At 45.0% G+C, this 25,450-nt stretch overlaps 1 protein-coding gene across 1 annotated transcript in view; it reads right to left on the bottom strand.

Annotated features, from left to right (window-relative positions):
* Window positions 1-25,450, bottom strand: part of LOC137618242 (serine-rich adhesin for platelets-like) — a 124,190-nt gene that overhangs the window by 23,001 nt on the left and 75,739 nt on the right. The window contains exons 5-7 of the mRNA XM_068348392.1: window positions 8,657-8,721; window positions 6,092-6,205; window positions 4,891-5,018 (exon numbers count right to left, since the gene is read on the bottom strand). Of these exons, the coding sequence (XP_068204493.1) occupies window positions 4,891-5,018; window positions 6,092-6,205; window positions 8,657-8,721 (307 nt within the window). The remainder of the gene's footprint in view (window positions 1-4,890; window positions 5,019-6,091; window positions 6,206-8,656; window positions 8,722-25,450) is intronic.

Raw genomic sequence — 25,450 nt, 5'->3', positions numbered from 1 at the left:
TACGCGTCCTTTAGATCCAGTGTACACATGAAGTCTTGTGGTCTCACCGCAAGTCTGACCGTGTCTGCTGTCTCCATGCTGAACCGGGTTTGTTTGACAAGCCTGTTCAGAGCTGAGAGATCGATGACGGGTCTCCAGCCTCCAGTAGCCTTCTCTACAAGAAAGAGTCGACTGAAGAAGCCTGGGGAGCCTTCCACGACCTCCTGGAGAGCACCCTTCTCGAGCAAGGTCTCGACTTCGGCCTGAAGGGCCAGCCCCTTTGCCGATCCCGTGGCATAGGAGCTCAACGACACTGGATTCGCTGTCAGGGGCGGTTGAGATGTAGAACGGGACGCGATAACCTTGGCCGATCACAGAGACCGTCCAAGCATCGGCCCCGTGTTGCTGCCACCTGCGGACGCAACGCTGAAGGCATCCCCCCACAGGTGGACATGCAGGGGGACTGCCACCCCTAGGGCTTGCGGCCGCGGCCGCCACCCCTAGGAGTCTTGACTCCCCTGGAGGACTTACCGCCCCTCTTGACCTTGGCTGGAAAGGGCTGGGGCTTAGACACCACTTTCTTAGCTGCCGGTGCCTGTCTGGGAGCCTTACGAGGCTGTTGCTGTTGTTGTGGCGGGGCTGGAGGCTTATAAGGCCGAGTTGTAAGGGCCCTGTGGAGGAGGGAGTCCGTGCTGGATTTCCTCCACCTCTCAGCCGTTCGCTCCATGTCTTGAGGCTTAAACAGGCTCTCCCCCAGAAGGGAAGCATGTCGGAGCCTACACACATCTACGGTGGGGACCTTCGTATGGAATCTCTCGGACACAGCATCGCGACGCTTCAACACCGAGTTGGCCCACAGGGTGGTAACCTGGTGCGCCAAAAACTTGATGGAGCGGGTGCCCGAGAGCAAGAAGGTCTCTAGGGCCTTCCTATTGGTCTCCTAGGACAAGTCCTCCGATCGCAATAGGATGCCCAGAGATCCTAGCCAGAAGTCCAGCCACGAAGTGGACTGCATGGCACACTTAGCGACCTTCTCGTGGTTAAGGATCTCTGCCGCCGAGAACGACACCTGCCGGGCAGAGAGTTTCTCAAGGGGAACTCCCTTCGCCAGCTCCTCCACAAAGTGATGGAGAGGAAGAGCAAGGTTGTGCTCACCCAGGATCTCGAAATACCTCCTCTGCTAAAGGCGAGGAGGAGGGATGAGCTTGTTCCCGGCAGTGGAACGACTGGAGGAGGCAAGAAGTGCGAGCTGAGCGTTGGCCCTAGCCCTGGCACTCTTCAGCCCCCGAGACCAGGGCAGAGCTGCACTGGTCTTAGGGGCCTTCCGAACATCAAACACTTCATCCAGAATCGTGTCTTTGCCTTCACGGGGGGCGATGACTGGATCCGTAAGCCTGTTAAGTTGCCTTATCAGGCTTAGGACCTGCCAGAAGGCATGTTCGGATTCTTGCTGTTCTCCTCCCTGCGGGCTGGCAGCTAAGTCTCCTGCCCCAGGAATCTCCTCCTGGGGTGATACGAGGACATTCCCCTGGGTAGTCGTGGGTTCCTGACAAATCCTTGCAGAGGATTTAGGGACGGTCTTGGAATCCTTGGATTCCCTCCTGGGAGGGATACAGGATCCCAACAACGAGGTTCGAGGGGCCCCTTCCTCACGAGACGATTCTCCTGCCTGAAGCGAAGTCTCCCCCCCTGGTGCCGAGGGGAAGACTACCGCCCCACTGGACTCACCTGAGGACGGAAAGGCCTCGACCACGGGAGAAGGAGAGAGTACTCGTGCAGGAGAAGGGACCTTCGCGACCGACCTCTTGGGAACCAACTTCGCCCTGGGGGAAGTCACCACGAAGTCCACTCCTCTCTTTCTCTTCAGCGTAGGAGAGACAGCCGTTGGTTTGTTACCCTGGCCGGCGAGTGCTGGTTTCATAACCCTCACTAACGCCCGTGCCAGAGGACCAAACCAAGTCTGCTGCTCCAAGGACACAGAGTCCGAAATCCTCGCTAAAGGGAAAGGGATCGGGCGATCCTTTGGAGTGGACACGACGGTACCTGCCTGAAAAGAAGGTGGGGAAGAAAGCTGTACTAACCTCTCCTCGTCCTGCACTACCAACCTGTGTTTGGATGGAGGTGATCCCGAGTGCCGTCTAGGAGCACGCGTTCCTGCTGCTACCACCGGCTGCGGAATTCGCCGCGAACGATGGTCGCCCGAAGGCGAATGGTCGCGCGGGAGCGCGGGCGAGCGATCGCGCGGGCGCGCAGGCGAGTGGGCGCGAGGGTGGGCAGGTAAATGACCGCGTGTCCGAGGCGACGAACGCAAGCGTTGGCGCGACGGCGAGGGAACGCGCTGCCGCGTAGGTGAGGAAGATCGCTGGCGATGTAGATCCACAGGCGATCGATGACGAGCTGGTGAGTGCAGTCGCTCAAGTTGGCGATGGCGCGATGTGGCATGTCGACGCACTGGCGTGCGATGGTGAGCAGCATGCGCAGGTGAATGACCGCGTAATGGTAAGCGATGGCGAGCAGCATGCGCAGGTAAATGATCGCATGATGGGGTGCGATGGTGATCAGCATGCGCAGGAGGGCGATCGTGCAGGGGCGAGCGATGGCGAGCAGCATGCGTAGGAGGGCGATCGTGCAGGGGCGAGCGATGGCGATCAGCATGCACAGGTGGCCGATCGCGTGATGGGGTGCGATGGTGATCAGCATCCGCAGGAGGGCGATCTTGCAAGGGCGAGCGATGGCGAGCAGCATGTGCAGGAGGGCGATCGTGCAAGGGCGAGCGATGGCGAGCAGCATGCGCAAGCGGGCGATCGCTCGATGGCGAGCTAGAAGCTGGCGAAACATGTTCCTTCAGGAGCGTTGGAGAACGTTGGCGCGCTAGCTGTCGCTGTTGAATAGGCGATACTAAGATTGGCTGTGCGCGCTGGCAAGCAGGTGAACGCTGGCGAAGAGGTAATCGCTGACGTGTAGGTGATCGCTGGCGAGCAGAAGGTCGACGCGTGTCATGTGAAAGGACAGGTGGCGCGGCGCGTTCATGAGCAGGAACTGGGAGATCGCTGGCGCGTTGGCGAACATGTGTTTTTGACACACGCGCAGCACGATGTTGCGTAGCCACAGGACCAGGCAGATGGTGAGCAGGGAGTTCAGCAGGAACTAAAGGGTGGTCAGAGACCGCAGGGCGATGGTCCTCAAATGAGCGCTGACGCTCGGAAGAGAGCTGACGAGCAGGAGAGCGCTGGCGAGGGGGGCGAACATCAGGAGAGAGCCAACGAGCAGGTGAGCGTTGGCGAGCAGGAGAGTCTTAGCGAGCAGGAGATCGTCGATGAGCAGGAGAGCGCTGGCGAGCAGGAGAGCGCTTGTGCGCTAGCACTGCTTGCGTAAGGGAAGGATCCCTTAGCCCCGAAGGGACCGTTGCCCGTCGGGTGACGAGTTCTCCAGAAGGCGAAGATCTGGCAGGAGATGGTGAGCGGTCTGCAGAGAGGTTCAAGGAGGGCGGAGCTGTAGGTTGAGGCTGACGAGGAGAGTCCCCCCCAGAGGATGAAGACCCAAAAAGGCGCCTCTTAGTCCCCCTGTAAGGGGAAGGGAGGCCCTTGTGGCGTAGCGGACGGTGAGCCTTACGGCGGAGGCGGCCTCGGGGAAGATCGTCGGGACCATCGGTCCTCCGAAGGGGAGTCTCCGTTAAAGCACTTCCCTCAGAAGGAAGTTGAGCAGCAGCTGAGACCGAAGGACTCACTTCCCCCTTCGAAGGATGTACGGAAGGAGGAGGAGAGCCTTTAGCACCATCACCTGCAACAGCACCTGCGGCGGAAGGCCCAGCCACGTCGGACGCCTCTGTCACCACGACGTCGACAATAGACAGAGGGTCTACCTCTGCTACCACCGGCGACTGCTTAACAGCGGCCCCCAACGAGACAAGGTCAATAAGAGCGACCCTGGAGGGCAAGCCCTTAAGCCCCAGGGACGACCAAATCTGTAAAAGATCATCACTGGATAAGGCATTATCAATAACCTCCCCTGGAGGAGGAGGGGGAACCGCCTCGCTACGGGAGGCGACGCCCTCTCCCCCCACCGAAGGTCGGGAAACAGAACAAGGGCCTGCGCTCCCACTTGGCCGACTCTCCTTAGGAGGCGGACGAGGGGGAGCTTCGGAGGAGGTTTGGGCGGCGGAAGAAGAGTCCCGAGAACCTTCCTCCTTCAAGGCTAACCCCGGAGGAGAACGGTCTCTCTTGGACTTCTTCTTACGCCGACGGCCAAACCTCTCCCACTGGGAGGCAGACCACTCCCTGCACTCACGGCACATGTTTTCCTGGTCCCACCGTCGGCCCCGACATTGAGGGCAGAGGGTGTGCGGATCCGTATTTACGTCCGACATGAAAGTCCCACAAGGACGACCGGCAACTCCAGGGCATGTACGCATTGTAAAGAAAAAACTGAAGGTCAACTTCCAACCAACACACACGCTGAAAAGAAAAAGCAGAAAATTAAAGGCTGTCACGAGGGCGATGAGCAGACACGTCTGATCACCGCCGAGCCAAAAGTGAAGTGAAGCAAGTCACCGGTGTGTGGAGGGGGGAGGGGTAGCAAGCTACCCTTCCCCACCCCCCGCTAACTGGCGCGGGGGTAATTAACCCTCATTAAAACTATTGGCTCGTCATTTCAGCTGCGCTAAAAGTAAACCCTTTGTAAATAGCGTGGTTTGTATTTCGGTTACGGAACAAAAAGTAAATTATGAGAAGTATAACACCTATGAAAAAACCTATGGAAATGATTCAAACTCTAATAATACTACTTTGGTTTGGAAATTTTCAATTAACATGATTATTCTGTAAATGAAGATATGATATTCATAATAGGAAATTTTCAATTAACATGATTATTCTGTAAATGAAGATATGATATTCATAATACATGACTCACCTTCTTCTTGAAATAATTCCCCACTACGTGTGCCCCACGAAGCAACTCGTAAGGAGGTCCGAAACCAAGAGGCAACTTGTTAAATGTAAAGTTTTTCATGGATAACTCAGTTATGTTCTGGGCACTTACTGTAAAAGAAAAGTACGGTGCACTGTGCAGTATCCTTCAAGTTATAAACATTTACTGTATTCAGTATAAGATATGCCTCCAAAAAATATGTAAATAGGTCTTAATGGAGGCTGTAAAAGGATACTTTGTATACATAAAAAGTATCGCTCTTTCAACAAAAAAGAAGCTGAAACTTTCTAAATCTTTTTATATTCATTTCTGCAATTATAAAATTTGCTTCAGAAAAACCTATAAAGCCATAGAATACTGAAAAAATTAATTGCTCAGTAATGAACACAAACAGTACTACGAATGAAAAGTGGGTACAGTAAATTTGACAAAAACTTTAACTTTATATTTAAGAAAAATATTAACATCAAATTCCTTTTAGGCTGAAAAATTAAAAAAAAAAATTAAAAATTCAATTCAGATGCCAATTAAATAACTGATACTCACATGTGGTAAAAGAATTAGAGTTTTCATAGTTAAATTTATGACAATATGTTATAAAGGCTTAACAGACGAAATACCAGATACAATACAAATTATGTAGGACAGAATATACATATTAACCCTTTTACCCCCAGGGCTATTTGGAAATTTTCAACCCTTAACCCCCAAGGGGTTATTTTTTTCCCCAGCACATTTTGCAGTATATTTTTTTAAAATTGCTCTAACAGCCTTAATTTTTGTCATAGAGAGGTCAGATTGGTCTTATTCTCTTGGAAAATGCCTGAATTTTCTCAAAAAATTTTATAGCATTTTTTTGCAAGTACGTACCGATACGTCCATGGGGGTAAAGGGATGGCTTTTGTGAAACGTACCAGTACGTCCTTTGGGGGTAAAAGGGTTAACTGATGAAGTTTATATATAGAAACATACAATTGGAACTAAATTTGTCCCCAAAATTATGTTGAGTGATCCAATATTACTGGCTTATAAAGAACCATTGTACATTCATTTAAAAATATTATTGGCAGTATTTGTTAATCAGAGATTTTTCAGAGCAAGAAACTACAAACACACATTGGATAAAAACAAGAAAAGTAACAAAATATGAAATAATGAGACTAAAGAAGAAGCAAGCACTTACGATATTTCATCACCTCGACTGACGACCGCAATTTTTTCCCTACGGGTGGATGGTAATAGACATCAGCTCGAACACTATTTGTTATTCCTCGTGACACCACTTCTCGTACCCAGCCTAGAAAGAAAACCTTAATTAGCATATTTAAAATGACTTTATACAAAACCTCTCACATTTTAAATTCCTGTAATACCTAACTCATTTTTATTATGAACACTAGTTAAATCCTACGAGCTTATTTGAATGTACTGTAATTCAATTCATCTGATATACCAGCATTCAATTTTAATCCGCCAAAAAAAAACTGTAATTTGAAATTGTTAAGTATTCTCTTAATAAAAAAAAACCTCATTGTACTTTGCACAATGACACATTACTCAAGTCTCTGTGACAACGATATCCAAACTTATGGCTGATTACGTGAATTGGACATCTTGCTTGACCCTGACCTTCCAAAATTTAATAATTTCCAGCTTTTTACATACCAGTTATTTCAAGTTTCATTACTATATGATTAAAATTATGGCCAGGAAGCTGTTAAAAAATCAATAAACACACAAACAGGGAGTAAAACATAACCTCCTTCCAAGTTCGTTGGCAGAGGTAATCAGATCATTTATTGTGAATTTCCAATACAGTGAACCCTCGCTACTTCGCGGTTCGACCATCGCGGATTCACCACTTCGCGGATTTTTTTCATAACCCATGTCTATATATATCGCGGATTTTCCGGAAATATCGAAAATACCGCGATGTGACCGATGGTGCCAGATTGGAGAAAGTAAGGAAAATTTAATCATGATTGATATTCAATATAAATGAAACTTTGAGGAGCAACAAAGATATCATTTGTTACAGAGATAGAGAGAGGTTAGGAATGGGAGGTAGTGAAAAGTAGCCCACAGAGAGAGAGAGAGAGAGAGAGAGAGAGAGAGAGAGAGAGAGAGAGAGAGAGAGAGAGAGAGAGAGAGAGAGAGGGGTTTAAATGTAATAAACAAAAAAATTTGATAGGTTATAACACATTGGTGCTTATGTAATATCAACTGTATACTGTAGACGGTTTGAATAAGTTAAGAAATGGTAAAAATGATACTTTGTTAGTGTATTCGTACACACTCAAGAGCGGCAGCTAGATGACAGCTGATCTAATCACAGCCAAAAGTAAAAAAAAAAAAAAAGTCAACAATACTCGATTTTTAAAACACACCCGAAATTTAAAAACAAAAGTACACGCTTTCTTAATGTGTAATTAACTATTTGAAGAGTGGCAATTTTCTAGAATAAAATGATATTTCCCAAAAAATAGTGGTTTGCTGATGAAATCGGATGCCCTATTTTTAGCTATGATTGAAATGGATGTAGACTCGGCCTAATTATTTCGTTTCGTATTTAATTGACACTAAGAAAACTAATTTTAGTTTCTTCGTCTAAATGTAAGTATTGTATAACACGAAGAGAGAGAGAGAGAGAGAGAGAGAGAGAGAGAGAGAGAGAGAGAGAGAGAGAGAGAGAGAGAGAGAGAGATGAATTAGCTGTTGTAATCAAATGGCGTGTTTTTGTTTCGTGAGAATTTCATCGCCACGACTTTAACAACAACATACTGTACTGAACTTTACAGTATTATACAGACTACTGTAATATGATAAAGTAAAATATTTGTAATCTATTTTATATGAAATGGGGCTATTTTTGTTTTGTTTAAAATTTACATTTACGTATGTAAAACAACTCTCTCTCTCTCTCTCTCTCTCTCTCGTAGATTGTTTTCCTGCTTTGCTACGTATGTATGATTTTATATAGATACGGTAAATAATATTTGTAATAACATATTTTATAAAAGCTTTTACTGTAATATCATTATTTATCACTTTCATCATGCGGGTTAAATTCCTTAGTTTGTTTACTGAGCGTACTTTATGACGCCGTCGTTTCAGGCGGCATCATAAAGAAAAACATTTCATTTGGAAGTCCTAAGAAAAATTAAGTAAAACATTAGTAATAACCAAATCAACATACTGTACTGAATAATCAATATAATTGATGCAAAAACTAACCTATACACAGATGTGTAAATGCGTTTGTTTCTTCATTATAATCAGAGATAAACGTAAACAAAACATTGGTTGCCATTTTTTATCGTGCTTTTTGGCGTGTTTAGGAAACGCATGATATAAAGTCACCTTTAATATTTGTGCCTGTTTTAGTTTAGGGTACGTTAGTACATGCATTAAGTGTTCTATACATTAAAGGGTAGTTTGTTAACAGTACTACGTACAAGGGAAGGTTTTAAAAGTCTGAATATACATGTTAAATAAATAGGTAAATATGGTGTTACTACTTCGCGGATTTTCACCTATCGCGGCCGGGTCTGGAACCTATCTACCGCGATAAACGAGGGTTCACTGTATTCCCATCGAACAATGTATATATGTGTTCAGTCCATTGAATAAGTCAATAGATTGGAAAATTTTAAGATATAGTAATCAATAAAATACTCAGAATACTGATTTCATAAATAAAAGTGTATTTGCCAGAATGATTTAGCATTAAAAACTATTAAATACTAACCAGCTGCCAGGGGCATAAAGTAATCATCAGCTGTGCCGTCTGGAAATTTTCTTTTTTGAGGAGAGCTGAAAGGAAGATATCAGGTTAAGATACCAAGTATAGTTGAAAAAAAAAAAACATTCATAAATCATTCAAATCAATTCAATATTCCATGTTTACTATACACATTATTCTCTAAACAGTAAACCAATAAACACTAGTAAAACTGAAATACTGTAAACAAAAATTTGCATGAAAATAACTATCTTATGTAGCCACTAATGGGAAAATGACGAAATATAATCACAATCAAGGTTATTTTCATAGCCTAAGTCATAAGATAGAACAAGTCCTCAACTGGAGTTGATGAGAAACCAACAATCAGACTCTAATCAGAATTTAAAAAGCCAAACTACTTTTTCCAAACACGCACACCAGTACTCAACCAGTAATTTGGTAACCAAAAGCAGAGAAAAGTAGAATTAGACCATTCAAATTTGAGACAGAGAGAGAGAGAGAGAGAGAGAGAGAGAGAGAGAGAGAGAGAGAGAGAGAGAGAGAGAGAGAGAGAGAGAGATTTTCTCATTACTGTATTGCAAATTGGTGTTTCTTATCATGCATTTTATATTATTAAATGTTACATAAACATTTAAGAATTTTCATTAGCAATGTCTTTATACAGAATGAGAATGCAGATACCATATTGTTTACCAGATAGTATTGTATGTGCATACATTTTTTTTCTTGAATAAGTACAGTATTGATGTTATGGCTGTTTGCTATCATAGGCTCATGGAGAGACCTCTGAACATAACATCCACAGATAAAAAAGGACTAATATATAGAATGTATGGATACAGATACAAACTCACAAATAAATATTGATACAGAGACTGCATAAGGGCCTCATAAGGATCTGTATGCCTTTCATATACAGTACTGTACAGTAGTTCATATCTCCACCAAAGACACCAGTTTTAAAAAAAAACTATCATCTTTAAAGGTTTAAATGCCACTCATGAATGGCAAGGGCAAGGGACAGTGACAATGCACTAGCTAGCAGGACAATGCCTTAGAGACTGACCATACTTATATATAATCAGTGCCCAAGAACCCTCTTCATCCAAACTAGGACCATGGAGGGCCAGGCAATGGCTACTGGTTACTTGGCAGGTAGACTTGTAAGCTGCCCCAAACCCCCATCCTTGGGTCACAAGGATGATGAGATTGCAGACACTACAAGCAACTATCAAGCTTGAGCAGGACTCAAGCCCCAGTCCGGCAGATCTCATGGCAGGGATGTCTCCAATAAGCCATCAAAACTCTAAATTACATTTCATTAAAGTGAAAACTGGAAAAAGTACAGAATGCCCTGCCAAAGGAAACAGCCAACCCCTGAAATTTGCAATCTGAAAATTCTGAAGTTTCCTCCCAGTCATTATTATGATTGGCATATTGAGACAGCTCAGGAAGAAACACTATTGAATGAGTGAAGACAACATAAAACCTCTCACTAGCTGCTTTGAAAAGGAAAGCAAGAATATGATATTCTGAAATTAAATGAAAAAAAAAATCATGAGAAAAAACAAACAGTTGCACCATAAAATAATAAAGAGGTTGGAAAGTGAAATGGATTGTAAGATCAAAATGTGGGTCCAGCTAGGAATCAAGGGGATGTTGCAAAAAAAAAACTTTTGCAATGTCTGTAGTGTGACACATGACTTTCACTGATGGAACTACACCACACAGGTTTACAAAGACAAAAATCATGCAACCATTAATCAGCATTTACACAAAATTATGAGAAAAAAAGTTATTTAGCCTACAACAAACAAGGTACTCGAATAACTTAACTTTTACTACTGTACTTGCTATCAACCACTGCTTGCAGTATCTAACAAACAAAAATTACCATCACCTCAACATCATAAGAAAACTTGAATTGATCCAGGTATGAAACAAGATGAATCAACTAATTGATAAAACTCAACAAAGAATAAGAAAATCTAATAAACATGGAATAAATAGGATTTTGATAAAGGAAAAACTTATTTTTGCAGAGGTGCTGTACTGTACAGTCTCCAATGACTTTCCTGTGAAAGGCTAAAGCAGGGAATCCAATACGACATAAATACTAAAATATTATCTCCCCTGCTATAAGAACAGAGTATCAACATACAAAACACGGACTCGGTGTGCATAAGAGAGACATTCATGTTCAAGAACTATTAAACTCAACACAGCAACCTGATGCTGAAAAACATCTACTAGGGGTGACATCATTACTGTCACTAACGTTTAAACAAGTGAACCGACGTTACAGCTGGAGATGACTCTACCTGGGCATCAACTTGCACCCACCTTACTTCCTCGTGGGGCTGTCACCACCTCTATCGATCTTACAGACGCTTATTATCATGTTCCAATAGCGCGTCATTTTCATCCCTTTCTAGGGTTCAAGCTTGGCAAACGGGCATATGCCTTCAAGGTGATGCCGTTCGGTCTCAATATCGCTCCCAGGGTATTCATGAAGTTAGCGGAAGCAGTGGTCCAAGAGTTGAGAACTCAAGGAATACAGTTAGTGGCCTATCTAGACGATTGGCTTATTTGGGCCAAAAGCGACAGAGAATGTCGCGAGGCGACAGACAAGGTCATGAAGTTTCTGGAACAATTAGGGTTCCAGGGTTCCTGGTCGACGACTTTCCGTCGGATGCACATCACTATTTTAGAGGCCATGGCGGTATTCTTGACTCTGAAGCGACTCTCCTCGTCGAATAATCAACATATCAGATTAGTTCTGGACAGAGCGGTGATAGTTCACTGCATCAACAGGGGAGGTTCCAAGTTGGGTCACCAATCAGGTGATGATTGCCATCTTTTCCTTGGCAACAAGGAACCATTGGCATTTGTCAGCAGTTCACCTGGAGGGCGTCAGGAACGTAGTGGCTGATGCACTTTCCCAGACGACTCCCCCGGAGTCGGAATGGTCCCTGGTACAAGCATCACTCCGTTGCATCTGCCAACAGGTTCCAAATCTTCAAGTGGACCTCTTCGCCACAGACTCAAACCACAAACTCCAATGTTACGTAACCCCCAACCTGGACCCTCTGGCCTATGCCACGGATGCCATGTCCCTCGACTGGAAAACCTGGCTCAGAAGGATGCTGATATCGATCCCCTTAACAAATTGTTCTTGGAATCGGATAAGAGGGATTCCCCCCTTTGGCAATATGAGTCTGCTCTTAAGAAGTTAGCGAGGTTTCTGAGGGACTCAGATGTTCAGACAATGACTGCCAATCTGGCAGTTACCTTTTTTCAGAACTTTGTTTGAGGGGGGCTAGCTGCTAGTATTATTACCACGATTAAGTCCGCCTTGAAGAAAAGTTTTAAATTTGGGTTCAATATTGATCTTATGGATTCATATTTCTCATCTATTCCCAAGGCTTGTGCTAGACTAAAACCGGCAACACGTCCACACGCGGTTTCTTGGTTTCTCAATGATGTCCTTAAATTGGCTTCTGACACTGATAATGACTCATGCTCCTACATAACGATTCTTAGGAAAACGTTATTTTTGGTAAGTTTGGCTTCAGGAGCCAGAATATCTGAACTCTTGGCATTATCTAGAGAGCCGGGTCACATTGACTTTCTTTCGTTTAGCGAGGTCTTGTTTTCTCCAGATAGGCATTTCTTAGCAAAGAATGAGGATCCCCAGTCTAGATGGACTTCAGAAACTACCTTCGCCCCATATAATAAAAACCTGCAACCTTACTAAAACTAACCACCTAACCTTGCAGAAATAGATATAAACAATCTATCTGGACTGAGGGAACCACAAGATGAGATCCTCAAACAACCATAAAAACACAAACCTTCATACATGCATACAAACTAAGGTTGAGTGGGGGTAGTAACTCCTTTGCCTAATACAGAAGCCGCAGCTACGTATGGGTCCAAGGTATAACACTTGTCATAGTCTACTCTCACCTCTCTTGAGGTAATGAGAAGCGAAGACAGAGTTGCTCCTCCAGAACGTTGCGTCCATGATTTGCCTAACTGACATATTTTTCTGATATGCCAGTGAGGTAGCAATGGCTCTCACTTTATGAGCCCGTACTTTCAACAGGGCGAAGTGTTCTTCCTCACATAAGAGGTGGGCTTCCCTAATAGTTTCCCTCAGGAAAAAGGACAAAGCGTTCTTTGACAGGGGTTTTTGAGGATCCTTCACTGAACACCATAACGAGCTGGTTGCACCCCTCACGTTCTTATTGTGGGCCATATAAGCCTTGAGGGCCCTAACTGGGCAGAGGAGTCTTTCCTGCTCTAGACCCACTAGGTTCGTGAGGTTAGGGACCTCAAACGTCCTAGGCCAGGGTTTCGAAGGCTTTTCGTTCTTGGTGAGAAATTTAAGGGACAAACTGCTCCATTTTGATTGAAGCCTACACGCTTCTCAATCGCATGGACCTCGCTGACCCTTTTGGCAGTCACTAGTCATAAAGAAGAGGGTTTTCTTTGTTACATCTCGAAGAGAGGCTTGCGATAGGTTCAAATTTCTTGGAGCACAGAAACTTAAACACCACATCCAGGTTTCAAGATGGGGGTATTAATTGTACCTGTTTCGTCATCTCAAAAGACCTAATGAGGTCCTGCAAATCTTTATCTTGAGACAACTCTGGGCCTCTATGCCTAAAGACGGTTGAGAGCACACTCCTGTATTCTTTGATGGTAGATACAGCCAGCTTAGCATCCTGTCTGAGGTACAATAAAAAGTCTGCAATCTGGCTCAGAGAGGTAGTGGTCCAGGAAATCTTGTGCCGCCTGCACCAAGCTCTAAAGGTCTCCCACTTAGACTGGTAGACTCTTTGTGACGAGATCCTTCTTGCTCTGGCAATAGCTTTCGCCGCTTATGCCGAAAAGCCTAAAGATCTAACGAGCTTCTTGACAGTCTGAAGGCAGTCAGATTGAGAGCGAGGGGGTTTTGATAATATATCTCGAAGTGGGGCTGTCTGAGAAGATTTGGACTTGTCGGGAGTCTTCTTGGGAAGTCCATCAGCATGCCCACCACTTCGGTGAACCATTCTCTTGCAGGCCAGAATGGAGCCACTAGGATCATTCGTCCCAAATCGAGGAGAGCGAATTTTCTGACGACCAGATTGATGATTTTGAACGGGGGAAACGCATACATGTCCATCCCCGTCCAATCCATCAAGAAGGCGTCCACTGCTACCGCTTCCTCGTCCGGTACTAGGGAGCAGTAGTTGGGGATCCTCTTGTTCAAGTTGGAGGTGAAAAGGTCTATTAAAGGTCTGCCCCACAACTTCCAGAAGCTCTGACAGACATACGGGTTGAGAGTCCACTCTGTGGGAAGAACTTGTCCCTTCCTGCTGAGCATGTCTGCCCTGATGTTTCTTTGCCCTTGAACAAACCTCGTCAACAGCCGAGTCCTGTTCTCGCTCACCCAAACGAGAAGCTCTCTCGCTGTTCTGAACAGAGAGAGGGAGTGAGTTTCCCCTTGTTTCCTGATGTACGCGAGAGCTGTGGTGTTGTCTGAATTGATCTCCACAGTCTTCCCAGACACCGAGGTTCCAAAGGCCTTTAGTCCCAACAGAATTGCAATCAACTCCCTCCTGTTGATATGCCAACTGACCTGACTTCTTTCCCAACCGCCTGAGACCTCCCTGTTCCCTAGTGTTGCTCCCAAGCCGACTCTGACGCGTCTGAGAATAACACTAGGTCAGGGTTCTTCTTGTACAAGGAGATCCCTTCTCCTAACAGAGCTGGGTCCAGCCACCACATCAAAAGACCCTTGATCTCTGTCGGCATGGGAAAAGAAAAGGAGTCCTCCTGGGTCTTCCTGTTCCATACCTTTGCAAGGAAGTGTTGCAGAGGTCTTAGGTGCAGTCTCCCCAATGAGACAAACTGCTCAAGGGAGGATAGAGTTCCCAGCAAACTCATCCACTCCTTTGCTAAGCATTCCTGCTTCTTTAAAAATCCTCTGACTTTCTCTAGGCACCTGGTCTGCCTTTCCTGGGAGGGAGAAACCCGAAAAAGAACTGAATTCAGAACTATCCCCAAATAGAGAATAGTCTGAATCGGTTCGGTCTGAGACTTATCCCTGTTGATGATGAGTCCCAGGTCCTGAGTCATCGTATACGTCTTCTGTAGGTCCTCCAGACATTTTTCTTTCGACTGTGATCGGATTAGCCAGTCGTCCAGATAGAAGGATACCCTTATCCCTCCTGATGTAACCAGCCTGCCACGTTCGCCATTAGCCTGGTGAAAACTTGAGGAGCCGTGCTGAGACCGAAGCAAAGTGCCCTGAATTGAAAGCACTTTCCCTGAATCACAAATCTCAGATAATTCCTTAAAGTCAGATGAATGGAGACGTGAAAATAAGCGTCCTGCAGGTCGAGAGATACCATCCAGTCGCCTGGACGAACAGCTGCCAGAACGGACTGGGTCGTCTCCATGGAGAACTTTGTTTTCTCCACCAAGGCGTTCAGAGAGCTGACATCTAAGACTGGTCTCCATCCACCAGAGTTCTTGGGAACCAGAAACAGGCGATTGTAAAAGCCTGGCGAGGTAAGGTCCCAAACTGGCTCTATTGCTCCCTTGACCAACATCTGGTCGACTAGCTCCAGAAGAGCCTCTTGTTTCCCCGCGTCGGCGTACTGAGCCACTAAGGCTAGGGGAGTGTCTGAGAGAGGAGGCTTCTTTAAAAAGGGGATCTTGTAACCTTCCTTGATGATCGAGAGGGACCAGGTATCCGCCCCTCTCCTCTTCCAAGACTGCCAAAAACGAGACAGTCTTGCCCCCACTGTTGTCTGGAGGACTTCCATCTCATTTCTTGGATCGGGGCCTAAACGCACCTCTGCTGGTCCTTGGCCCTGACTTTTGTCTTTTCCCCCTGAAATCCGCTCTCGAGGAAGCCCTACTCCGAAAGGGCTGCTGGAACTTCTTCTCTTCCTTCTTCAGAGGAGCAGGAATAACAGGCAAAGGCTTTCTAGTAGACCGAGATAAAAGGTCCTGAGTAGCCTTTTGTGCCAGAGAAAGGGAGATATCTCTGACCAGAGCTTCGGGAAAGAGATGGTGTGACAGAGGGGCGTAAAGCAGCTCCGACTTCTAGGCAACAGTCACCGATCTAGAGGTGAAGGAGCACAACAGGGCCCTCTTCTTCAAGACCCCTGCTGAGAAAAGGGAAGCCAACTCATTAGCCCCATCCCTTAGAGCTTTGTTCATGCAGGATATGATACTTGTCAGATCCTTTGTGCCTTCCAGAAGTTCTGTCTTCCTGGCCAGAGTCCTGAGATACCAGTCTAGGAAGCTAAAAACCTCGAAAACCCTGAAAATTCTCTTGACGAGGTGATCAAGCTCTGACATGGACCACATCACCTTGGCAGAGTTCAGAGCATGTCTTCTTGCCGAATCCACAAGAGCAGAGAAGTCACCTTGGGAGGAGGCAGGCACTCCTAGACCCAAAGGTTCCCCTGTCTCATACCACATACCAGCCTTGGAAGTGAGCCGAGATGGTGGGAAAGAAAAGGTGGTCTTGACCGCATGCCTCCGTTCCTTCATCCAATCACCCACCTTAGCGAGTGCTTTCCTGACAGAAATTGAAAGTTTCATTTTGATGAAGGCCGAATGCTTTGTAGCCTTCTTCCTGGTGAATTGTGACTGAGGAGAACGAGGCGCCGAAGGTTGGAATTCCTCCCAATATAGTTCTAAAAGGGAGCGAGACAGAATCTTATAGTCACTAGCAGAGTCGGTAGGTTTCTCTTCCTCTTATGATACATCATCAAGGTCCTGATCAAGGTCAACATCTTGAAGAAGAGGGCTGCAAGCAGCCTGGCACCGAGAACTGCTTGCGTCCTGGCACCGAGCGTAAGTGTCGTCCTGGCGCCTAGAAAAGGAAGCGTCCTGGCGCCGAGCGCTGTTGTCATCCTGGCGGCGAGAAGAGGTATTGTCCTGATGACGAGAAGCAGTATCGTCCTGATAAGGCAGGCTGCATTCGTCCTGATAATGCAGGCTGCATTCGGCCTGCTGCCTAAAACGCGAGGCGGAATCGTCCTGGCGCCGAGGGCGAGAAGCAGTATCGTCCTGGCACCGAGAGCGAGAGGAAGTAACGTCTTGGCGTCGAGCCGATGAAGATGGTGTGCGTTGTCATATGGCCGACGAAGTGCGCAGAGGTTTCTTTGGAGAGATACTTCGTTCCCTCTTAGAAGAGGATCTCTTAACTGGCAAAGAGACATCCTTACATCTGTCGGACTGGGAAGGAGGGCGGCTGAAAGCTTGCACTAGCGATGAAAGCTGTTCCTGCATAACAGCCATGAAAGCTTTAGCAATTTCTGCTGGTTCTCGCGGTTCTGAAGGAGGCAGCTGTTTGGGAGCGCTGGCAGTAGAAGCAGGAAATTTATCAGGTTTAACTGGGCTAAGGACTCTCTGTTTCGTCCTCTTAACAGGAACAACTTCGAAGTCGTCCTCAGAAGGTTCAGGTTCTCGGCTACTCGAACCGCTAGAGGGAGAGCGAGACTGCACATCCCGGTCCCACCTTCTCTTCGTCGGTCTTGATTCGTATTGCCACTTGCGTCTGGGAGAAGGATCAGGTGAAGGCACAAACGTAGGACTGTCTGAGGTGACGACTGACCGAGGATAAGCACCTCTCCTCCCCTTTAGGCTTTCGACGTACCTTCTCCCTTGGTCCTGGGAGCTTCGTAGAGGTCTAGACCTAGGGGAATGACAGGTTTGATCAGCCGCCACCCCCACTGCACTTTCACAGGCACTAATATCACTTTTAAAGGCCGCAAGTTGTAATTTAATGGCCTCCAACTCAGCAGCCATCCTGGCATACCGGGGTCATCCGCAGTTGCAGATCCCGTAGAAGGAACAACTTGCAAAAAGGTAACAATTAAAGGGTCAATAGATAAATCTAAACTACCTTCACTAGCAGACTTTGACTTTGATTTAGCTCTCCTAACTCTATCGAGTTCTAGTTTGCGCACATAGCGCTTCATAGCTAACCAATCATCTTCATTGAAACCCTCGCATTCCTTGCACCTATTATTTAGTGCACATTCAAACCCCCTGCAACCCATACAAACTGTGTGAGGGTCAACCGACATTTTCGGTAACCTCACCTTGCATACATCACTCGCACATACACGAATATGAAGTTTTTGACTCATGATAAACAAAGCAAAAAATACAAAAGTAATAACAAAACATGATTGCCCAATCCCAAAACAGTGTACTTCACCAAAACAAGTCCAAAACAGCGATGTAGGGAAAGCGATTTGAAAAACTCTTAATGGCGGACCAACGATGTTGTCGATCCGGCCAGCAGAGATAATCTGAGGAACAGAAAACGGGAATGATTCCAGGTACCACCCTGTAAGGGTTGTTAGCCAGCTAACCAATCATCTTCATTGAAACCCTCGCATTCCTTGCACCTATTATTTAGTGCACATTCAAACCCCCTGCAACCCATACAAACCGTGTGAGGGTCAACCGACATTTTCGGTAACCTCACCTTGCATACATCACTCGCACATACACGAATATGAAGTTTTTGACTCATGATAAACAAAGCAAAAAATACAAAAGTAATAACAAAACATGATTGCCAAATCCCAAAACAGTGTACTTCACCAAAACAAGTCCAAAACAGCGATGTAGGGAAAGCGATTTGAAAAACTCTTAATGGCGGACCAACGATGTTGTCGATCCGGCTGGCAGAGATAATCTGAGGAACAGAAAACGGGAATGTTCCAGGTACCACCCTGTAAGGGTTGTTAGCCACCTAACCGCACTACCACCACAAGGCAGTTGCCGCGATTTTCGAATAAATTCTGCCGGAAGTCAGAGACTTAAGCTATATATATATAACTACCACGTAAGAACTACAGTGGAACCTCTACATACGAATTTAATCCGTTCCAGAACCAACTTCGGATGTAGAAAATGTTCGGTTGTCGAAACGAATTTTCCCTTAAGAATACATTGAAATAGGATTAATCCGTGGTTGAGCCCAAAAACCTATGATAACTACTTAATAAACTACTACACATAATTTTCCCATGAGAATAATGAACACTAAATTAGATAATAGACATGTAAATAAGAAGAATAGACATGTAAATAAGAAGAATTAGCAAAAAATGATAAATAAGAAACGGGTTTTTAGCGTCACTTTACCTTAGAAACTCCAGCGCAGGTGTTGTTAGTCTTGCTACGCAGAGAGGAGACGGACGGGCAGCGAGGAGGTAGAGAGGTTAACTACGATAAACGTACACTACCGTAACTTATTCTAACTTACACTAAGTGAACTTTAACATAACTTAGCTTTTTTTTTTTTATAATTTATATTTTTTTTTACATTTTCTTTTTTTCTTTTTGATGATTAATTTTAATCACTTTCACTCTCTACACTTGATTGATTGAATTTTTTTCTCTTCACTCTTTGCTGTTTTCTTTGAACCACTTCCTTCCTCTTCATCACGAGTTCGCTTCGTAGTTTTTTTGAAGAAGCTATCGATAGAAAGTTGCTTGGTACAGCTTTTCAGAATGTTTCGAAAATAAGTTAGGGAAACATCATCAAACTGCGCAGCTACACGACAAACCTGCAATTTCTTTGGATGGTATTTGTCGATGAAGTCGACCACGTCTTGATATTTTCCTAACACCTCTTTTATTTGCGCGGAACTTATTGCAAGTTCACTCATACGGACGCCACGCTCATGCTTTTCAATAATTCCTTGTTTTACTTCTAAAGAAAGCATTCCCTTATTCCTTTTCTCACCACTACCACTACCACTTGCGAAACTAAGCCTTTTAGGACCCATGATTTTCGTAAAATACCGTAAAAGGATGAATGTAAAAAATCACGATTAAAACACAATTAATAGCAGAACGCACAGGGCACAACCACATAAAGCCAACGAGAACAGAGGACTGACCCAAGCCACGCTAATTGAGGGTCCCTCCGAGGTTGAAGTGCTGCCTTCTATTGGCGGAAATAAAAAACACATCAGGCGCTATGAGCACCGACTACGCATACGAGTATTGTTTACTTCGGGTGTCGAAAAAAAAATTCGGGTGTAGAGTAGGAACGTGTTCGAATTGTACTTCGCGTGTCGAAAAATTCGGATACAACCGGTACGACGAAAATTGCTACTTCGTGTGTCGAAATAAAATTCGGGTGTAGAGTCAAAAATTTGCTCGAATTTTACTTCGGATGTTGGAAAATTCGGATGTAGATACGTTCGTATGTAGAGGTTCCACTGTATTCATAAAAAAGCTACTTTCTGAGGGCATGGATCTCCTCAAGTTTAATTGCAAGGTACATAACGGGCAGAGGTTACTATCTCTCGATTGTAAGACCCGAAATGTAAAACAGATCCTGCCTCTGAAGAAGCTTTTTGCCTTTGGCTAAAAATAAAGGCCAGGATTAGGAGATGACCCAGGATTTTTGTGGTAAACTCCTGATTTCCCCCAAAAGCCCATATGTTCACAGACTCTCGCTCCAGAAGATAAAGCTACCGTAAAAAATTGTGGCTTTTTCAACTTTGCCAAAAAACCAAGTACACCTACAATGTCCTGACACCAATATATTGTAGGTATTTATGGAGATTATCTTTGCAAAGTAAAAGGACTGGGTAATCTTTATGCGACATGGCCAAGTCTAAATCCATAGCAAAAGCACGCTTGAAAAGTTTAGACAATTCAGATCTAAATGACAATATCAATGATGGCCAGAATTTCTCATCCACAAAGAGATGGACCAAAAGGGAAACCAAGAAGTCTGAGCTTATCTGACAAGGTGAATTCTTCCTCAGAAAGACCATCCAAGCCTTCACTACAGATTGGTATTGTCTCGTGGATGGAGACCTCTTGCAACTAATCAAACAAGTCATATTCTGGGCTGAGAAACCTTTCTTATAAATACACGAGAAAATCCAAGGGTGATGATTCTGGGTCAGAAAGGGGGAAGCAACGATAATCCAACTCCCTACTGATGCAGCTGTGCAGACTGAATCAGAAGTCATCTTTGTTGCAGATGATGAAGTAGTGGATATTACTGGGTGTTTTGCCATAGTGGAACTATTAGCACAGCTGGCCCTGATAAATCTTGAAAGATAATCAAAGCCTTCAAAATCAAAATTGTTGGAGAAAACAGGCAGATCGATGACCATCTGTTCCAATCCAGATTCAGAGCATCTTTAACCACTGCCCGTGAATCCACATTCATATCTTTCTACCGTATTGTGAAAGCTTGTGTTTCTCTTTTGTTACAAACAGGTCTACTTACAGATTTAAAACTAACCCTAGAATCTCTTGAATAGAACTCTGATCCAAGGTCTTTTTCATATGCGGATCTGTCTTTCGGGCTATAATCAAGATGATAAGGAATCTAAATTCTAACACTAGGATGGGTAAACAACCAAAACCTGTCCATGTTTCAAAAAGCCCAGAAATAATGGATAATAACGCTATGAATCAGAAATCAAAATAATCAATTACTCATTTGTCAGTGCACTTGACCAAAGCTTAAAACTCAACTTACCTTAACCTGCTAAACATCACCCACGTAATAATATGTTCACCGCGATCAACTCGGTACCCGCCTTCAATGGGATATTACGTTCATGGCGTTAAATGCCTCTTTTAAGTTGTAGGTCCCGTAATAATGTTTACTCGTATAGTAAGTATAGGAACACCAATTGGCAACACTCTCAGCATACGTAAGCTGTAAATGGAAACTTATAGGCTGTCTGGCAACTTTTTTCTGAAAGTCGCTTGACGTTAGAAAACTGGTTTCCTTTCAGTGCGCTTTGGGCGTTTGTGCAGAGAAGGTGATTTATATCGCTTCTTTCACAATGAGCGGCATAAAGATGAAATAATTGAAATACTAGATGAGGAGTCTGATAATGATAACCAAAGAATAATAATGCAAAGATGTATATTTTTCATTGAGTATTATGTAACCTTTTGAAATAAAATAATTATAGTATTAATTGTTTTTTTAGTAGATCATTTAATTAATATTCCTACATTTAACTATTAATACGAACTATATGCATAAAAAATTAATATTAACTCTGAAAAGCTATCATTAGTGAAATGACCACTAACTGCAAAAAAGGCATGACGGTACGTTATTAGTGAGGTGGTCCCAGGGGGACACTCAACTGGTTAACGGCTTAATAAACCAAGGCATGATTTCTATTACTGTACACTGATTTTAATCTTATTCCAAGATTCCTCACTTCACAAGTCGGGACCAATCACGGTTAGCAATTCAAAGCTGGAACTTTAAATGGTGGCTGGATGCAAGTTGATGTTCATATAGTGTGTCTCCAGCTGTAACATTGATTCTTTTGCCTATGCGATGACGACGTAATAATGACAACACCCATAGCAGACGGTTATCAGCATTGGAGGTGCTGTGTCAAGTTCAAAAGTGCTTGAACTTGAAGGTCTCTCTTATGCAAACGGAGTTGATACACTGGCCCTAAAGCAGGGGAGACAATAGTTCTTTGGTATTCATGTCGGATTGGATTCCCTGTTCTAGCCTTTCAAAGGAAAGTTATTGGCAACCACACAGCATATTAACCCTAAAATGTTATTTTCATTAGTAAAATAAATTTTTGAATATACTTACCCGATAATCATGTAGCTGTCAACTCCGTTGCCCGACAGAATTCTACGCACGGGATACGCCAGCGATCGCTATACAAGAGGGGGGTGTACTCACCAGCGCCACCTGTGGCCAGGTACTGCAGTACTTCTTGTTGACACCACCTCAATTTTTCCTCGGTCCACTGGTTCTCTATGGGGAGGAAGGGTGGGTCAATTAAATCATGATTATCGGATAAGTATATTCAAAAATTTATTTTACTAATGAAAATAACATTTTTCAATATTAATCTTACCCGATAATCATGTAGCTGATTCACACCCAGGGAGGTGGGTGAAAACCAGTGTACATGTATATCAAGAAGCTAAGTATCCCGTATTTCATATTATCAGTTATTCAAAATAACAATGAAATAATAAGTACCTGGTAAGGAAGTCGACTTGAACCATTACTCTGCCTTTAATAAGTTCGTCTTCCTTACTGAGCGCAGCGTTCCTCTTAGGAGGCTGAACAACTCTAAGGTGCTGAAGTACAAAGGGCTGCAACCCATACTAAAGGACCTCTACACAACCTCTAACCTAGGCGCTTCTCAAGAACGAATTGACCACCCGCCAAATCAACTAGGATGCGGAAGGCTTCTTAGCCTACCGTAACAACCCAAAAACAACAATAAAAGCATTCAAGAGAAAGGTTAAAAAAAGGTTATGGGATTAAGGGAATGTAGTGGCTGAGCCCTCACCTACTACTGCACTCGCTGCTACGAATGGTCCCAGGGTGTAGCAGTTCTCGTAAAGAGACTGGACATCTTTGAGATAAAATGATGCAAACACTGACTTGCTCCTCCAATAGGTTGCATCCATAATACTCTGCAGAGAACGGTTCTGTTTGAAGGCCATCGAAGTCGCTACAGCTCTCACTTCGTGGGTCCTTACCTTCAGCAAAGCAAGGTCTTCATCCTTCATGTGAGAATGAGCTTCTCTAATCAGAAGCCTTATGTAATACGAAACTGCGTTTTTGGACATAGGCATCGAAGGTTTCTTGATGGCACACCATAAGGCTTCTGATTGTCCTCGTATAGGTTTAGACCTTTTAAGATAATACTTTAGAGCTCTGACAGGGCAAAGAACTCTCTCTAGCTCGTTACCCACCATGTTGGAGAGGCTAGGAATTTCAAACGATCTAGGCCAAGGACGTGAAGGAAGTTCATTTTTTGCCAAAAACCCGAGCTGTAAGGAACATGTTGCTGTTTCGGATGTGAATCCTATGTTCCTGCTGAAGGCGTGAACCTCACTAACTCTTTTGGCTGTTGCAAGGCAGACGAGGAAAAGAGTTTTGAGAGTAAGGTCCTTGAAAGAGGCTGACTGGAGAGGTTCAAATCTAGGAGACATCAGGAACCTTAAGACTACGTCTAGATTCCAGCCTGGAGTGGACAAGCGACGTTCTTTAGAGGTCTCGAAAGACTTAAGGATGTCCTGTAGATCCTTGTTGGAAGAAAGATCCAAGCCTCTGTGGCGGAAAACTGATGCCAACATACTTCTGTACCCTTTGATCGTAGGAGCCGAAAGAGATCTAACATTCCTAAGATGTAACAGGAAGTCAGCAACTTGGGTTACAGAGGTATTGGTAGAGGAAACTGCATTGGCTCTGCACCAGCTTCGGAAGACTTCCCACTTGGATTGATAGACTCTACGAGTGGAAATCCTTCTTGCTCTGGCAATCGCTCTGGCTGCCTCCTTCGAAAAGCCTCTAGCTCTAGAGAGTCTTTCGATAGTCTGAAGGCAGTCAGACGAAGAGCGTGGAGGCTTGGGTGTACCTTCTTTACGTGAGGTTGACGTAGAAGGTCCACTCTTAGAGGGAGAGTCCTGGGAACGTCGACCAGCCACTGCAGTACCTCTATGAACCATTCTCTTGCAGGCCAAAGGGGAGCAACCAACGTCAGCCGTGTCCCTTCGTGGGAGACGAACTTCTGAATGACTCTGTTGATGATCTTGAACGGCGGGAATGCATAAAGATCGAGATGGGACCAATCCAGCAGAAAAGCATCCACGTGAACTGCTGCCGGGTCTGGAATTGGGGAACAGTACAATGGGAGCCTCTTGGTCATGGAGGTGGCGAACAGATCTATCGTTGGCTGACCCCACAAGGTCCAAAGTCTGTTGCACACGTCCTTGTGAAGGGTCCACTCTGTGGGGATGACTTGACCCTTCCTGCTGAGGCGATCTGCCGAGACATTCATATTGCCCTGAATGAATCTCGTTACCAGCTTGAGGTTTAGACTTCTTGACCAAATGAGGAGGTCCCTTGCGATCTCGTAAAGCTTCTTCGAATGAGTCCCTCCCTGCTTGGAGATGTATGCCAAGGCTGTGGTGTTGTCGGAGTTCACCTCCACCACCTTGTTTAGCAGGAGGGACTTGAAGTTCATTAAGGCCAGATGTACTGCCAACAACTCCTTGCAATTGATGTGAAGCGTTTCCTGTTCCTTGTTCCATGTCCCCGAGCATTCCTGTCCGTCCAAGGTCGCGCCCCAGCCCGAGTCTGATGCGTCCGAATAGAGATGAAGATTGGGGGTCTGAACAGCTAACGAGAGACCCTCCTTGAGAAGGATGTTGCTCTTCCACCACATGAGAGTAGTCTTCATCTCTTTGGTAACAGGAATAGAGACCGCTTCGAGCGTCATATTCTTGTCCCAGTGAGCTGCTAGATGGAATTGAAGGGGGCGGAGGTGGAGTCTCCCTAACTCGGTGAACAGGGCTAACGATGACAGGGTCCCTGTTAGACTCATCCACTGTCTCACCGAGCATCTGCTCCTCTTCAGCATGCTCAGAATGCACTCTAGGGCTTGGTTGATTCTTGGGGCCGACGGAAAAGCCCGAAAAGCTTGACTCCGAATCTCCATTCCCAGGTAAACGATGGATTGGGAAGGAATAAGCTGGGACTTTTCTAAGTTGACCAAAAGACCCAGTTCCTTGGTCAAGTCCAAAGTCCAATTGAGACTCTCCAGACAGCGACGACTTGTGGGGGCTCTTAACAGCCAGTCGTCTAAATAAAGGGAGGCTCTGATGTCCGCCAAGTGGAGGAATTTCGCAAGATTCCTCATCAGTCGCGTAAACACCATAGGTGCCGTGCTTAGGCCAAAACACAGGGCTTGGAATTGGTATACAACCTTTCCAAAAACGAATCTC

The sequence above is a fragment of the Palaemon carinicauda genome, chromosome 24, assembly GCF_036898095.1.
Source record: "Palaemon carinicauda isolate YSFRI2023 chromosome 24, ASM3689809v2, whole genome shotgun sequence".
In the NCBI taxonomy this organism is placed as follows: domain Eukaryota; kingdom Metazoa; phylum Arthropoda; class Malacostraca; order Decapoda; family Palaemonidae; genus Palaemon; species Palaemon carinicauda.
This window is presented reverse-complemented; position numbering and strand designations above follow the sequence as displayed.